Below are 14,839 nucleotides of genomic sequence, written 5' to 3'. Positions count from 1 at the left end.
ATCAACCACAGTGTAGTTGATCATTTCTGCACTGTTGTATTGCCAGCTACATTGCAAATGTCTGAACTGTCAAGCATTGTAGATGTAAGTGTTGCTGGAATTAGTTGTGTTTATAATTTTATGTGGGTTTTGCTGGGAATTTGTGTGTGAAGAAGCCGTTTCTGAGAACATCCACTTGTATGGGTGCTTCACAAATCAGTCCTGAATGTATTTTGAGTCTGTTGTATATCACTTGCTTTAAGTTTCAGTGTTGTTTTCATTTCATCTCGAGGCAAAGGAGAATTGTGTTTTCCTATTGTTCCTAAAAAAAAAACATACTTTGGAGATTAAAATTCATCCTCATTGGACATATATCATCCTATACCCTGAATATACCCCGAATAAATTTACTCACATATTTCAATTTAAGTAATCTAAAGATTCATTCATATCCACAATATGTCCATGCTTTCAGTAGAAACTGTAATAAGATCATTAACATCAAATAAAAGTATCTATTTTTTTTCCATCAGGTTGACCATATTTTGTCAATCCTTGTGTATTGCAATAGGAATTCAATATATTGGTGTACCATTCATTATCTAACATCATGCAACTCATTCCTTCATTCCAATTCTGCACGCTATCTTAGGTGCTGTGACCCTTCCCCCTGTGCTGTTGTAGCCTGCCACAAAATACACTGTGCTGTGTGTTCTGCTTGATGGAGAGTATCTGTGTGCAGAAGGCCTCGGCTTGACTGTATTGGCTAGCTTTTGTGGATGCTGCAAGCAAAGCTTTTGGCTAATATGACTCGGCACAAAGTTGTACAGTATCCTTCAAACTCACAGCCCAGCCAGAGGAGAGTATCAGTAAGGCACCTTGTGAGTCTGCTGGGGAAGAAGATGAACCTCGCGTGCCGTCGCTGCATGAGAAACAGGTGGTTGCTGAAGGAGGAGAACTGGCCTCGAATGAACCCCCCCCTTCCTCGGGGAAAGAGAAAGATGTCTCGGATACTTCCTCAACTGTTCAGGCTAATCAAGACCGAAAGGATGTAGCAGAAGAGGTCACTGAAAGCCGAATGCTCTCTGACACTGAAGCAAAAGGAGCCAAAGAACTTTCACGACCAGAAGACAAAGAGGGAGTTATCTTACCAAGTGAATTAGGAGCCCCTATGACTGCAAGTGAGGAAAAAACAGTGGCTTTAGAGGCGATAGATAAGGAGGGCCAAGATAGTGGTGGTGGCATTAGACTGCAAGAGACACCAGAGACCAACATACAGAAAGCCGACCACAGGCAAGAATCAGTGAAGTCAGGTCCTGAACCTGGCACAGAGTTGAGAACCACATCAGATATTTTTGTAGAATGTGAGTCGCAATCAAAAACCTACTTTGAGACATCTTCAGAAAACAAAGAAGAGTCGCCACAAACCCAGAGCTATTATGAACTCAGCACAGCAGCAGAGTCAAAGTTAAGTGGAGAAAATGAAAGCTTAATGCAACAAATCAAAGAACAACAGGAGGAAAAAATCAGGATAGCTACTGGTAAAATGTCCTTAGACCAAAGAAGTCTCTCCCTGAACATTACTGTTGGGTCTTCAGCGCAAGAGAAGTCAAGGACCTTGAGTTCAATCAGTGGAAGCTTTGATGAATCAGAGGTTTACCCTTCAACTCCATCTGTGGAAAGCCAAACACCTCAGTTTCCTCCAGCTGTCTCCATTTCCCCATCTACCACTGAAGATATCCCCACCAAGGCAGAGGCAGCTTTACCCACTGATAAGCACACATCGAGTTTTGAACAGTCAAGAAGTCTCTCTGAGATGTTGGACCTGGCCGGATCCCTGCCTCGCCTGTCCTTAGAGAGGACAGAGACTGACTACATGAGACGGAAGTCAGTGCCTGCAAATGTGTCAGCCCTGGTGGGGAGTTCTTTAGCCCAGCTTGCCTTGGCAGATCAAACCTCGAGAGTGGTGGCAAGGGAAAGCCCGCTGGAGGAACTGGGCTACTGTGTCTTCAGTGAGTACTCGGGGCCAATGCCTTCTCCTGCTGATGTGCCCAGTCCTGGGAACTCACCGCACCAGTGTTTCCCTTCTGTGGAGGGTGAAGTAGAGGAGGATCCTGAGGCTGTTCAGAAAGATAAGCAACAAGATCCTACAAATGTTACCCATGAGATCTCTCAAAAACCAGTGTTGGAAAAGAAAGATTCACCCGTAAAGACTTCCCTGATTCTTGAAAGAGCTGTGACGACTGGAGTAAAACCAGATCGCCTAAGAATCCCTTCAAAAGACAGACTGACTGAATTTCGTTTGGAGAGTGGCCGGCCTGGGGACTTAAAGATCCAAGCAATCCCTGAGGTTGACATTGAAAAAGACCCCTCAAGAGAAGCTTCTCCCATCCCACCAGACAATTCCTTTACTTTCCTTCTGACAGAAACGGGAAACAAAGCTCCCTCGACTCCCACCACCCCAAAGTCCCCACATGATATACCCTCAGAAACCCAAGTCACTGGAGAGAAGGCAAGTAAAGAGCAGGTAAAAGCAGAGAACGATCCAGAGTTTGAGAAGATCAGTGATAAACAGCCGGAGTCAGACAAAGAAACGAAGGAAGAGTCTGTAGAAAGAAGTGATGAACCAGAAATGGCAAACAGAGAGACACCTTCAGCATCAGAAAACACGGGAGACGACGAGAACATTCTAAGTGAGCATGGGATCCCTGCAAGAGCAGAAGGAATAGAAAAGCAAGAGACCTCGAACGCTGCTCAGGATTGTAGCACTGAAAAGTCCTTTGATGAGAAAAATGCACAAATCCAGTTACAGGAAGTGACTGTGCTCATATGCTCATCAAAGCCACAAATAACTTCCCCAGTCATCATCATACCTCAAGCACAAGTGGATGAAGAACCAGAGGAAGAGGATGATATTGAGATTGCTGAAGAGCCTCAAGAGATGATGGAAGAAACCGAAGAGCATCTGCAACCCAAGGCAGATCAAGGAGAGGAAAGTTCTGGGAAGGAAGAACAAAAGAGAGAGCAGGTGACGTTGATGGTCGGTGATCAAATATTTGAAGATGATCCCAAGTCTGGCGCCGAAGACTGGAGTCATAGTGCACAAAACAGTGATGATGGGGAGCCCGTGACGGATAGTTCGCACTTGTCTCCATGCTCTGACCATGACCTCCCAAAGGAAACAGAGGAGGGAGAAATGGGTGTGGATAAAGTAGAAGAGGACGTTCAGATAGATGAGGTGGAAGGGAAGAAGGAAGAGGACGAAGAGGTTGAGAAAGTCCAAGCAAAGGAAGAGGAAGTCGGTTCTGTTGAAATAGGTGATGAGAAAGAGAAGATAATGATGGAAGAAGAGGATGGGGGGAAAGAGAGGGTGGCGAAGGAGGATATTGAGATTGGTCAGGAAGTGGAAGAGACCTCTCTTGAGCTCTGCCAGACCAGTCAGCCACCTAACGATGAAACCTCCATGGATGTGTCCGTCCTAGATACAGACAGTGGCTGGATGGACTCACAAGGTACCCACAGCTTGTCAAATTTGTAAATAAATCACTTCAATGACTTGTTTAAGGCCTCTCATGTATATTTAACTTGCTTTTTACATCAAAAACTTGCTAGCACCAGAGAGTATGTTACTAGTAAATGTGTCTTTTGTAATGAGCCTGCTTCTAGCTAGTAAGTGTGGAGAATTAGACGTCTTTTGATCCTTCTCCACTGCAGATGATGACAAAAGTATCATGACTGAGCAAATCGAAGCCCTTCCTCAGACACAGAGTTCTACCAGTCCACCTGTGGTGGTGGACAGACCTGCTAAACGGGCCCCTGGCAGAGGAAGGGCCCACCCTGGCACCACTGATTGTAAAGTGTCCCGCAAAGTACCGAGCCATCATCCACCAAGAGATGAGATGAAGAAGAAAAAAGGTTTCAATTCTGTATTCAAGCTTAGCCTGAAACAAATCTTACAGTATGTGCAGTATTTTTGCAATGTTCGTTTGCATTTATAGTTTTTATATCGACTCACGAAACCTGATGTTGAACACAGATTTGTCTGCCTGAAGTACGTTTGACCAGGGTTTGCATTGTTGGTGTAATTCTGTCTCTCCTCTCTGCTAGTAGGCGTGAGGAGGGCTGACCTCAATAAAGTGTCAGCCCTCCAATGTCGTTCTCCATCTCGAAAGAGCGTAGCCAAAGTGGCGGCCAGACATCCTAGGCCTGCTCTGCTTCACGTCTCTGCTAGACGCAAGGTCACAGGTGAAGACTTTTCACCGAGAATCTGTGCCGTGGATAGAGAGAGAGAGTGCGGCAAAATTTTAAACCTAATGCAGTAGCTTTGTGAATCATTTTAAAATGCAGAATTCTTTTTGTAAAATCAATTGGCGCTGAAACAATGCAGGTTTTGGATTGTAGCTACAAACATACAATAAAAGGTACCAAAGACTGTGATGACTTTGCTCTCTCTCTATTGATGGCTCATTGAGGAATCAAGCAGGTGCAGTGTAGCTGGCAAACATCATGTGCTGCTGATCCATTTTTAAAAATATCATATCTGGTCTTTTTTATGAGCTCGACTGCTGTGTCTTTTCTACTAATTTGTCAAAAATGGATTCTTTCGCCCAGCTTCGCTTCATATTCATGTTTTTTTTCTGCTCGGCTATAATTTACCGTGATTGATATGTAATAAGTGATGACCGTTTTTCTTTTTCTTGAACCTTAAAGCCACTTGTGTATGTTTGCTGGAAATGCCTGCATGTTGAAGGTTGTGTGTTTGGTCAAATGTGTGAAAAAGGTCTGTGAATGTGCAATGAGAGTGATTACAATGTTGTGATGTGACGTATGGAGGGCGTTCCACTGATCTCTGTCACCTGAGCGTGTCTGGTTGTTTGAACACAGTACAGAAAACACTGTTTGCTCCTAATGATGGTTTCAAACTTGAGCACTGTTCTTTCAGTACATGGATTTGTATGTGTCTGTCACATTTGCAAATGTTTCCCCCTGCTGGTTTACATTGATCACTACAGCATGACTGTGTTTGTCCCAGGAATGGACCACCATCAGCCCCTCAGTGTGGCCCACCAGTCCAGGGAGAGACCCACCGTAAGTCCTGTCACTATGAACACACACAAACGCATTCAGGTCCACACTCATTAACGCTAGGAATTTCATTGTTCCCTGTGCTGTTGGTTGATTATCTCTTTAATAACAGTCACATCAGCAATGGCTTCATAATTTGGCAAAGTGTAGATAATTTGAAGTAGTAGTGTATTGTTTCAAACAATTGTCACGTTTGTCTCTGTGTATTCCATCACGCGGCCTGTTTGCATGACAGTCTCAATATTTTCTTTCTTGTCTGCATCTGTGTTTTTATTTTTATTTCTGTCTCCGTGTGTAATCATTTTGTCTTGCATGCCTGCCTCTGTCCTTGCATCAGTCTCGACAGAGAAAATCTGTGAGTATAGAAATAATCAATTACAGTGAGCAGTTATTTCTACATTTTACCAATTAAAAAAAACACTCATGATGTGCAGAACAGAGACAAAAAGGCTCACCCAAAGGATTTCAGGCAGTAATGTGTTTCCATACGCAGCAACTCCTACATTTTATTTTAAACTTCATTTTATCTTCCATAGTCAAGTTTTCTTCCTCTCTCTGTCTTTCAAAGTGTCCAAATTGACCATTTTTCATACCAAAATAATTCAACGTGTATGATGAGCATTTGGTACCTCGATTTATAATTCACTAAAATATCATGACGATATGGTGAATTATACAACATATGCCTTAATGCAATGTGTGAACCATAAATATGCACCATCCGTTTCCATTCCATCCTTTCTCACTTCTTCATTTCTCCATTTGTTTGTCACCTCCGCCTTCCATCCTGCACATCCTCCATCTTCCTGCACGCCTTCCTCCCTCTTGTCACGGCCCAGAGCCCCAAGCGGGCCGTTCTGTTAAAGATGGCAGTGCAGCGTCGGGGGTCCGATCACCCGCCCCCCCGACCCAGCTCTGCCTGTAGCCTTAAACGGAGCCCCCTTGTGGAGGCGGAGCTCCGCCCCTCCTCTGCATGCTCCCGCCCGTCTCCTCTGTCTCAAAAATGGGCAGAGAAGGTAAAGTGAAAGGAAAAGTAGGGCTTGAAAGGTAGCTATGAACCGGTGCACATGTGGCTGAGCTTGCATATCGACTCTGGGGTGTGTCTGTTGATGCAGGAGCGAGCGTACCGCAGCCCTGAGAAGAGGTCGTCCCTCCCCAGGCCGGCCAAGTCTCTGACACGCCACATCCCTGCTGCTGAGCAAGAAGATAACAGCACCCCCTCCAGGCCAACCTGTAAGAACACACACCACACACACATCCAATACACATCCCTCAGGCTGTTTGTTTCCCAAATGAACTCCTCCCTTACAGAGCAGATTGCCTCTGTTGCTTCTTGCACTTGTACTAATGACTCTCCTCAATCACATCATTTCATTAAACTGACCACCCTCCACCTCCTGCCCTGCTGTTTTTATTTTGCTCTTCCCTCTCTTGGTCACTCTTCCCTTTCTCCTCCCTTGTCCTTTTTGCTTTCCCCTCTCAAAGCGATCCGAACTGAGTACAGAGGGGACAGCAGGTCTGGAAGAGCCCCTTGTACGGCAGGTAGACCACCTGGTAGCTCCTGTTAGACCATCACACTCTCCTCATCAACATGTGCCATGTGCTTGTTAGTATAGTGTTTCTCTAAGATTATATTCTGAATAGAAGTGAACATCATCCATTAACAAAGCATCATTCATTCATCTAACCTGGTAATACATTATTCTGAGTGTCTGCAGGTCTCTTCCTAAACATTACTTTTCTAGTTATCTATTTCCTGCCCATTTGAAGTTAAAGAACTTTCATCATCCAATCAGAAAGAAGGTGTTATCAATGTGAGTGCCACAAAGTATTTTTTTTAAAGGTGTGTAAATGTGTGGCTTTCGCCAGACCTGCAGTAACCTCATTACAGGATCAGGTAGGATCCATAACAACAGGTTTGTTTCTTTCTCATAATCAGCACCTTGTTGGCTGAAATCTGATTGGTTCTGCCCCGGTAACCTAGCAACGAGCTGCAAGCTGTTAAATGAATTCAGCTGCCTGTGTTTGCTCTGGTGCTCCTTGTCAAACATTCTTGTTTGATGTTGAGGTTGTTTTTTTTTTGTGGAAACGGAGCGAATTTGACTCCAAACAGGCTGCATTCATAGTTCCATGAGTGTTATGCTTCCTCATCATCATCGTCGTCGTCATCATCATCAGAACCAGATGAAGGATCACACGCTGCATTCTATCTGTTGCTCTTGTGTTTTTATCCCTCTATTCCCATTGGTCTAACTTCTCTCTCTGTCTGAGGTGTTTCTGTCTCCAGGAAGGGTTTTCTTTCTTTTCACATCTCTGTTCCTCCTTTTTTCTTCTTTTCATTATTGCAATACAACATCATCTTTTCTTGTGTTAAGGTACAGACTCGGCACGTTCCCGATCAGTCCGCAGCGGCGCATCCACCCCGGGCTCCTCCGCCGTCACACCCGGCACACCGCCGAGTTACTCCTGCCGCACGCCCGGTTCGCGCACCCCCGGCAGCCACACACCCAAGTCCTTCAGTGTCCTCCAGGAGAAGAAGGTGGCGGTTATCCGGACTCCGCCCAAGTCACCGTCCTCCGCCCAACGGCAGCTGAAGGTTCTCAATCAGCCCCTGCCTGACCTGAAGAATGTAAGGTCCAAGATCGGGTCCACCTCCAACCTCAAACATCAGCCGAAAGGCGGACAGGTAACAGGACACTTTGGCCAAAATAGAAACACTTTTTTTTTTTTTTTGTTTGCATGTTGGTACAGTTTGAGCACAATAAAAGCACTTAGGAAGAGCATGCAATCATTTTCTAACTATGACAGGACATATTTACAGAACACAGAAAGATACACATTTATTGCAGTATACAGAATAATATGCAAACAGCACAGAGAAAGACAAAGATGTTTTAATGCCATCATATTTCAGGATTTTTGGGTTAGGAAGTCCTTCAAAACTTTAAGCATATACCTGATTCTTCCACACGGTGGCAGCAAAGAACTTAAATATATTAAATATTGACTGTAAAAGGCTAAATAGAAAGCTTTTTTTGAATCTCTTACTATTGTTCGCAGATCAAATACAACTAATATTAATATTGCATTTAACATCAGTTATTTATAATTTCCAAAAGTTAATATTTCTCTTTGAAAAAAAGTTTGAGTTGAACAACATAAATATCCATAACTATTCATTCACACAAAAAGTTATACATTTCAGAAGTTACATTTTCATTTGGCTTTAAACATTGAGTTTCTGTTGCTGGATTTCTTTTCCCCTTTTACAGCTGCTATTGTCAGAATAAATAAACATCTATAATAGCTTCTGTAAAAAAAAGAAAAAAAAAAAGGGGCCTTTTAAAAATTGGTGCTTTTTTGAATTTCTCCTTCTTTCTTTTATCCGTGTCCCTCTGAGCTGTAGAAATGTCATAAAATGCTCAAATCTCTCTCCTCATATGTTCACTCTCACTCACTGTCTGGCCTGCCTCTGAACCTCTGCCGTGCCGTCACTGTGTGTCTGCTTCGTCTGACTGTCCTCTGCCCGCTCCCTGTCTGCTGTCATCACCGTCAGTCTGGATGAACCATCACCGGTTGCCTCCGGCCTCGTCCCCTGACTGTCCCTCTGTCATCCTCCTCCTCCTTATCTTCTTCCCAAATGTCCTCCCATTGAAGGAGCTCCAGCTGTAGTACAAGTGCCGTGTGTTTCTAAACATGCTGATTAGCCATTCTCCTAAGAATATCCCAAGAACCGTTTCAGGGCCTCCAGGGAGCGGTGCAAAGTCACCGGCCTTGGGGAGCCTCTTTCGTCACCGTTGTGCAAGATTTTCCCTCCGGCTCTGGATATTAATAATTGCAAGTGGGCACAATTACTTATGGAGAAGTATCAAGGACACGGAATGAAAACACATCACCTCACTTCACTTTTCCTCTTCATTCTTTTAGGTTTCATGCCAAACAGGTGCACTTTAGCGTTGTCCCCCAAAAAAAGATCCTTTCGTGAACTGAAGAGGATTGCTTGGATAACATTTTTAAACAGAATTGCGAGGTGGCCGAGCTGTGACAGAAACTATTTTAACTGAGAGAGGAAGTTCCCTCGCACCTCATCCTTATATAAATGGATAAACTGAGTGCCGGGCTTTACCTTTTAGAGACAATACGTGGATGACGAAAACACATGAGACGTACTCTTATCCCAGTCATCCTTGTCCGTAGGGTGTAACAGATGTTTGGCCCACAAATAGCATGTGAATTCTTCATCACATCACCAAGGCAACGGTCCGTGTTAATGTTCCCGCAGCGTTGCAGAGGCGAGACTTTTCGCTAACTCCAGTGATATATGGAGGCAGAGGTGATTCATTGTTGTTTTGGCAGCTCTCCTTTCCTCTTTGGAGAGAATTGTGACATAGGGGCAGAAATTTTTTATGAAGCTGGCTGACGCACGGCCGAGAGCAGCAGCAGCACAGCAGGCTTTGTGGAGGACAGTCTGTGATGCACTGGAGCTCATCATCACACCATGGGAAACCTCTAATGTCAGTCTAAAGAACTGACATTAACAATTGTTTACAAGACTAAAAGAAGAACATTATTTTATGTTAAAATGACATTAAATAATGTCTTAATGACATTTTATTTTGACATTAGAGATTGTGATCTTAGCTTTCACTTCCAGAAAAACATTTGTTGTGCACAAAATGAGATTTTAGCCTCTGTGATTTTACAGTTTTATACACCAAACAATTCATGGATTGAGTAAATATTTATCATATTAATCTATCATGAAAATTACTATTTTCAGATTTACATTTGTTTTCGTGCTACATTAAGTATGTCACAAGCACATTTTTTTTCTGCTCGGTTAACTAGGACAATTAAAATATTAAAATATAGCTGATGTATAATGTATATGTGGGACTGTCACGATGATTATAATGATATTTTCATTATTCATATATGATGGTTTTGTGAAAAACTGAAACAGAGTTGACATTTATGTTGCTTGGTTAGTTTGATTTTCAAATAATAGTTTCACCTCCAGTCTGATAAATGATCAAATTCAATGTTTTAGTGGGATGAGTCTGTTGTTCAGTTTGTGTGTGTTTGTCATTGATTGACCTTGCAGCTGTGTGCTGAAACTGCAGTCTGAGGCATGAGCTAGTGCAGGAACTGCTAAAACAACACTGAAGTGAAAACAGTGTGTGTGTGCAGGTAAAATGAGGAACTGTCAAAAGAATCCAGGTCAGTTCACTGTAGACCGGAGATGGAAGCTGGCTCTTTGGGCTCCCGTGTGTTTTCCCTGGACCCCTTTTTTGTTATCTTTTAACTTCCGTTTGTGTTCAGTTTGACTTTTTGAAAAATGGCACAGGCCTTATTTTTTATATTATTTTTTTATTTTACAATCAACACAAAATGGTGCACAAGGTAGAAGCACTGAAATTGGTCGTGTTAAACCACATTTGTAAATGCACGTTAAATGTAAATGCATGTGAAGACACATTGATAACTCATTGCACCCTTGATTTATGCAGCTGAGGCACATATAGTGTTTTTTGTTTTTTTTTATGATTCGATTTGATTTTAGGTTCAAATTTTAAGCGAGAAGCTGGACTTCCGTCATGTTCAGTCAAAGTGCGGCTCCAAGGATAATCTGAAGCACACGGCCAAAGGAGGCAATGTATGTACGCCTTTCTCTTTTCTTTCTCTTCTTTTCTTTCCTTCTCCTGTCAGCTGTAGCGCTCTCTCACTTATGTGTTCATCTGTCTGCCTGTCCGTTTGTCAGCTTGCTTCAGTCGAGCAGCAGAAGAGTTTACTTCCAAAGTGTAACACATCCATGTTACTTCTCTCTCAGAAAAGAAGTAACATTTCCCACATAAGATATAAGTGATACGTCTTTAATTTATTTATTGTCTTTAGTACTTGTAAAAATTGTGGATGTTGCACTTGGGATTTGAACTCTAAAAGTATAAAACTGGTTTACAGCACTAAAAGTGTAGTTTCTGCCCTCTATAAATGCCTTCATCCCTGCATTATCTTCACCAATAGGAGGCTTCAGCTTGTTCTCTGTGGTCGAGATTGGCTCAAATTCAAGTGCTATGGTGTTGAAGTGAGCGCTGGCAGATTCATAGGTCACGGATGTAAAATTGGGACACTTTTATGGGATTATTTTGGGTAGGAAAGTGGGGGAGGAGATGGACAATTTTTAAGCCCCAACACACTCCCTGTTTGAGAAGCCCTCGGTGTTTGTTTGTATAAAAAAAAAAAAAAAAGTCAACCTGTCATTCCCAGGTCATGATTCCAAGTGTAAAGCTGGACTTTAGCCACGTTCAAGCTAAATGTGGCTCCCTGGACAAAATCCAGCACATGGCAGGCGGGGGAAAAAACGTGAGTGACTTTGCAGAAAATTCATTCCAAAACCTCTCTCTGACTTCTGTCAGTCTAATAAACCTCCACATTAGGCATGAGTGTGTGTGAATTGTAGTTGTGAGGTCTTTTCATCTTTCCTCAACTGTGCTTTGTGCCTCAGAAGCAAATATATTTTATTTCCGATGCAAGCATTTGCATCAGAAAATTGCCTGGAGCACAACATACAGTATCTCTGCAGAGTTCTTACCATAGACCCTTTACAGCATGCAGGGATGTCTGCTTATCTTTTTAACAGTGTTTGTACTTACACTAATTCATACCACTCATGGACAATACAATTTAATTGAAGCACCTGCTTGCTGTAGCGTCACATAGCGCCTGTGTTCTGTGTTTGTTTGATGTCTGCTTTGCTTTCATGTTAACCTCGCACCAGGGAGCCGACATCAGCATCTCTGTGGACCAACGTTGATTCACTCACTCTGCCTTTATCCACACATTCATGTTGTCATCTCGTGGATGATTTGTATAATGCATTTTCTACACTGACTCTCTTTTTACTATTTCATGTCTGTGAGTTTTTAGCTCACATCTCTGCAAGATGCTTGTAAGGAAAACCATTTTCGACACTGAATAAACATCAACATTAATTTGTGCCCTGTGCTGCCGGCCGCAGGTCCAAATCCAGACCAAGAAGATCGACTTGAGCCACATCACCGCCAAATGTGGCTCCATGTCCAACATCCGCCACAGACCAGGTAGGTTTTTAGCTGGAGGGAAAAGTGGAGTACAGTGTTGTTATTGAGCATATCAAAAAGTTCACATCTGGCGAGATATTTAATGGTGCTTTTGTTAAAGAAACGTGTTGATATAAAGAGGATACAACAAAGTAAAATAGATCTAACATCCAGTGTAGATTATTAAAAACTTTGGTCATTTAGTTTTTGTAAATTTTTTGCTGATACGACAGCATGCAGATAAAATAAATGAGCATTTGTTGATTTCTATTTTGTTTTGCACATTTCTGCTCTCAAAATCAATGAATCCGAACCAGCTGTGTGCAGTTTGGACTTATGTAAAGTCTCTAACATCAGTTTAACTATTTTAAATAAGATTTTTACATGAAATACATTTTCCATGTTGTATTACATGTCAATCCATGATTTCAAACATTTAATCCAGGCTTTTTTGATACTGTGTTATACAGTATTAAGATAGTACCTGCACTGTTTTGGAGCACGGTGTCCTCTCCGTGCACTGCTGTGTGTCATATGATATTTTCTTTTTGCCCTGAGCGTTTTCTAGGAGAAGAGTTGGCCTGCAGGAGAGTGATGCCTCATGGGTTTGATACTTTTCTTCTCCTCCTTGCTGTCCTGCTCTCAGGGGGAGGTAATGTGCGCATCGACAATGTGAAGCTGGACTTTAAAGACAAGGCCCACGCCAAGGTCGGCTCCCTGGACAACACCAGCCACACTCCTGGAGGGGGGAATATTATGGTAAAAAGAAGAACGCAAATATCTTCATTCCCAAATGTCACCGTCAGTTTCTGTAAAAATAATAAAGAGAAAAACAACCGTAACACAAATTATTTCTACTCGCCAGATCGAGAGCCACAAGCTGAACTTCCGAGAATCAGCCAAAGCCCGGGTGGACCACGGTGCCGAAATCGTCGTCACCCACACCCCCGGGGCGGAGACAGGAGGCACCTCTCCTCGTCTGTCCTCCGCTGGCAGCATCAACATCCTGGAGTCACCCCAGCTCTCCACGCTGGCCCAGGATGTCACCGCTGCCCTGGCCAAGCAGGGCTTATGAGCCAGCTGCTTCAAAAATCCACACCATTGCTCTTCTTCCCCATCAGTGTCATTCACTCATAAGCATCCAGTGTTGTCCCAATGCCCCTTCACTGCAGCAACTCCCCCTCCCCCACCTACACATTTGCTCCCACAGGTTCTACAGTTGTAGTTGATCGACTGTCTTGTCAATCAACAATCCTTCCAGCCCTTCCAGTCGGTTTTTAAAAACTGAATTCTTCAACAACAACAAAAAAAAATCTCCATTCCTTTGAAAGGAACACGCCCTGTCACTCTTTATTTCTTTTTCACTCGAATATAGACTTTTCTGTTCTGTTTCAGGCTGAATGCCAAGGTCTGAGTGGCTGTGATTGTCTAAGAAGGCGTTCGTTGGCGGTTTGACGATTGTACAGTGATTTTTGTGTGCGTGTCTGTGTGTGAAAAGCATCACCGCATTCCACTTGTATGGGGAAAAACTTTAAGGTGAACTCATGCATAACGTCCATTCAGAATTTATATGGTACTGAATGCAAGATATAGCTTCTAGATAGTAGACGTTAGTCTTAAAGATACAACTGTGTGAAAGATCTAACTTTCAGAAACACGGCATGTAACTGACCTGCGAAAGAATGGCTGATGAGCATGTCTGCTAAGTCAAAGATGGTCTTTTTGTTTGTTGGATTTTAATGGTATGATTTCCTGAAATGTGCTGAATCGTTGGACAAATTGTGTTTTCATTTTTTATATGTCACTGTAGTGGACGTTGTTACAGTTTTGTACGTTCCCTGTGGCTGCGCTGGCTTATTAGCATTTAAATGTGAATAATCATTGCAGTTCAGTCGAGTCGAGCGCTAAAAAGCTAGCTTTCCAATAGTTTTCTTTTTACCTTTTTCAATGGGCTGCCCTTTTTTGTTTGGTGTTATGTTAGCACTGTGGTTTTATTAGGCTACAACAATGCTGTTATGCTGGCATGGCAAATAAATGATAAATAAATTAGATCTATTTGGAAAAATCTTAAACTTTTCAGTGTGTGTAAATGGCCTGGGTGCATTAGTGTCTGTACTTCAAGGTCAGATCCTGAGACGCCCTGTGACCTTTCTCCTTTTGCAGAGACTAGGTTGTTCAATGTATTTGAATGGTTAAAGGTTCCTAAGTTTGTTTTAAAAGAAAAAAGAGTTAAGTATGAAGCTTTATATGAAAACATTCCACTTGAAAGAGCAGCTACTTGGCCCTTTTATGTGGCTGTTTGGACCGTTGCAGGAAAAAAAAAAAAAAAGAAGCAGAAACTATGAAGAATGGGCAGAACCCACAACTTTCAGCTGTTAAAATTCATTTTCAAAAAAAGAATAAAAAACAAAACTATTCTCTGCTCACCATTGTGAAACTCCCCTGCCTCTCGCTACTCCTTTTCCTCCTCCCCTGATGTCAGCGATCCCCTCCAGTGTTTTTCTGTGCTTCCTATACTCCTGCCTCCCTCCTCTCCAGCCCCTCTTTGCCTGTGTAAGTGTATTTAAAACAACCATGTAGATGTGTGCACACTTTCCGATGTTTGAGACGTACTGATGACAAATGCTCCTACAGGATGATGACGGCAAAAATAAAGAAAATAAAAACTGTTTCACCTTAGTCTTTTGTATAAATCC

The 14,839-nt window shown here is 42.7% G+C and overlaps 1 protein-coding gene across 9 annotated transcripts in view; it reads left to right on the top strand.

Moving 5' to 3' along the window:
• The window catches only part of LOC138620746 (microtubule-associated protein tau-like), a 53,325-nt gene extending 38,512 nt beyond the window's left edge, over positions 1–14,813 (top strand). For 5 of the 9 annotated variants that reach the window (XM_069698202.1, XM_069698201.1, XM_069698198.1 and 2 more), the window contains 11 exons: positions 828–3,491; positions 3,694–3,894; positions 4,087–4,224; positions 5,012–5,067; positions 6,180–6,297; positions 6,550–6,606; positions 7,440–7,750; positions 11,332–11,427; positions 12,083–12,164; positions 12,790–12,902; positions 13,009–14,813. In XM_069698202.1, coding sequence (XP_069554303.1) covers positions 828–3,491; positions 3,694–3,894; positions 4,087–4,224; positions 5,012–5,067; positions 6,180–6,297; positions 6,550–6,606; positions 7,440–7,750; positions 11,332–11,427; positions 12,083–12,164; positions 12,790–12,902; positions 13,009–13,218 — 4,046 coding nt within the window. In that variant the 3' untranslated portion in view covers positions 13,219–14,813. The remainder of the gene's footprint in view (positions 1–827; positions 3,492–3,693; positions 3,895–4,086; positions 4,225–5,011; positions 5,068–6,179; positions 6,298–6,549; positions 6,607–7,439; positions 7,751–11,331; positions 11,428–12,082; positions 12,165–12,789; positions 12,903–13,008) is intronic. The other 4 variants (XM_069698203.1, XM_069698205.1, XM_069698206.1 and 1 more) reach the window with 4 other exon arrangements.
• Positions 14,814–14,839: the final 26 nt, after the last annotated feature.

This window comes from Brachyistius frenatus, unplaced genomic scaffold (genome assembly GCF_029030835.1).
Source record: "Brachyistius frenatus isolate BFR_SWC_R1_liver_20210118 unplaced genomic scaffold, ASM2903083v1 Contig_26, whole genome shotgun sequence".
In the NCBI taxonomy this organism is placed as follows: Eukaryota; Metazoa; Chordata; class Actinopteri; family Embiotocidae; genus Brachyistius; species Brachyistius frenatus.
The sequence above is the reverse complement of the archived record's forward strand: the minus strand, read 5'-3'. Positions and strand labels throughout refer to the sequence as shown.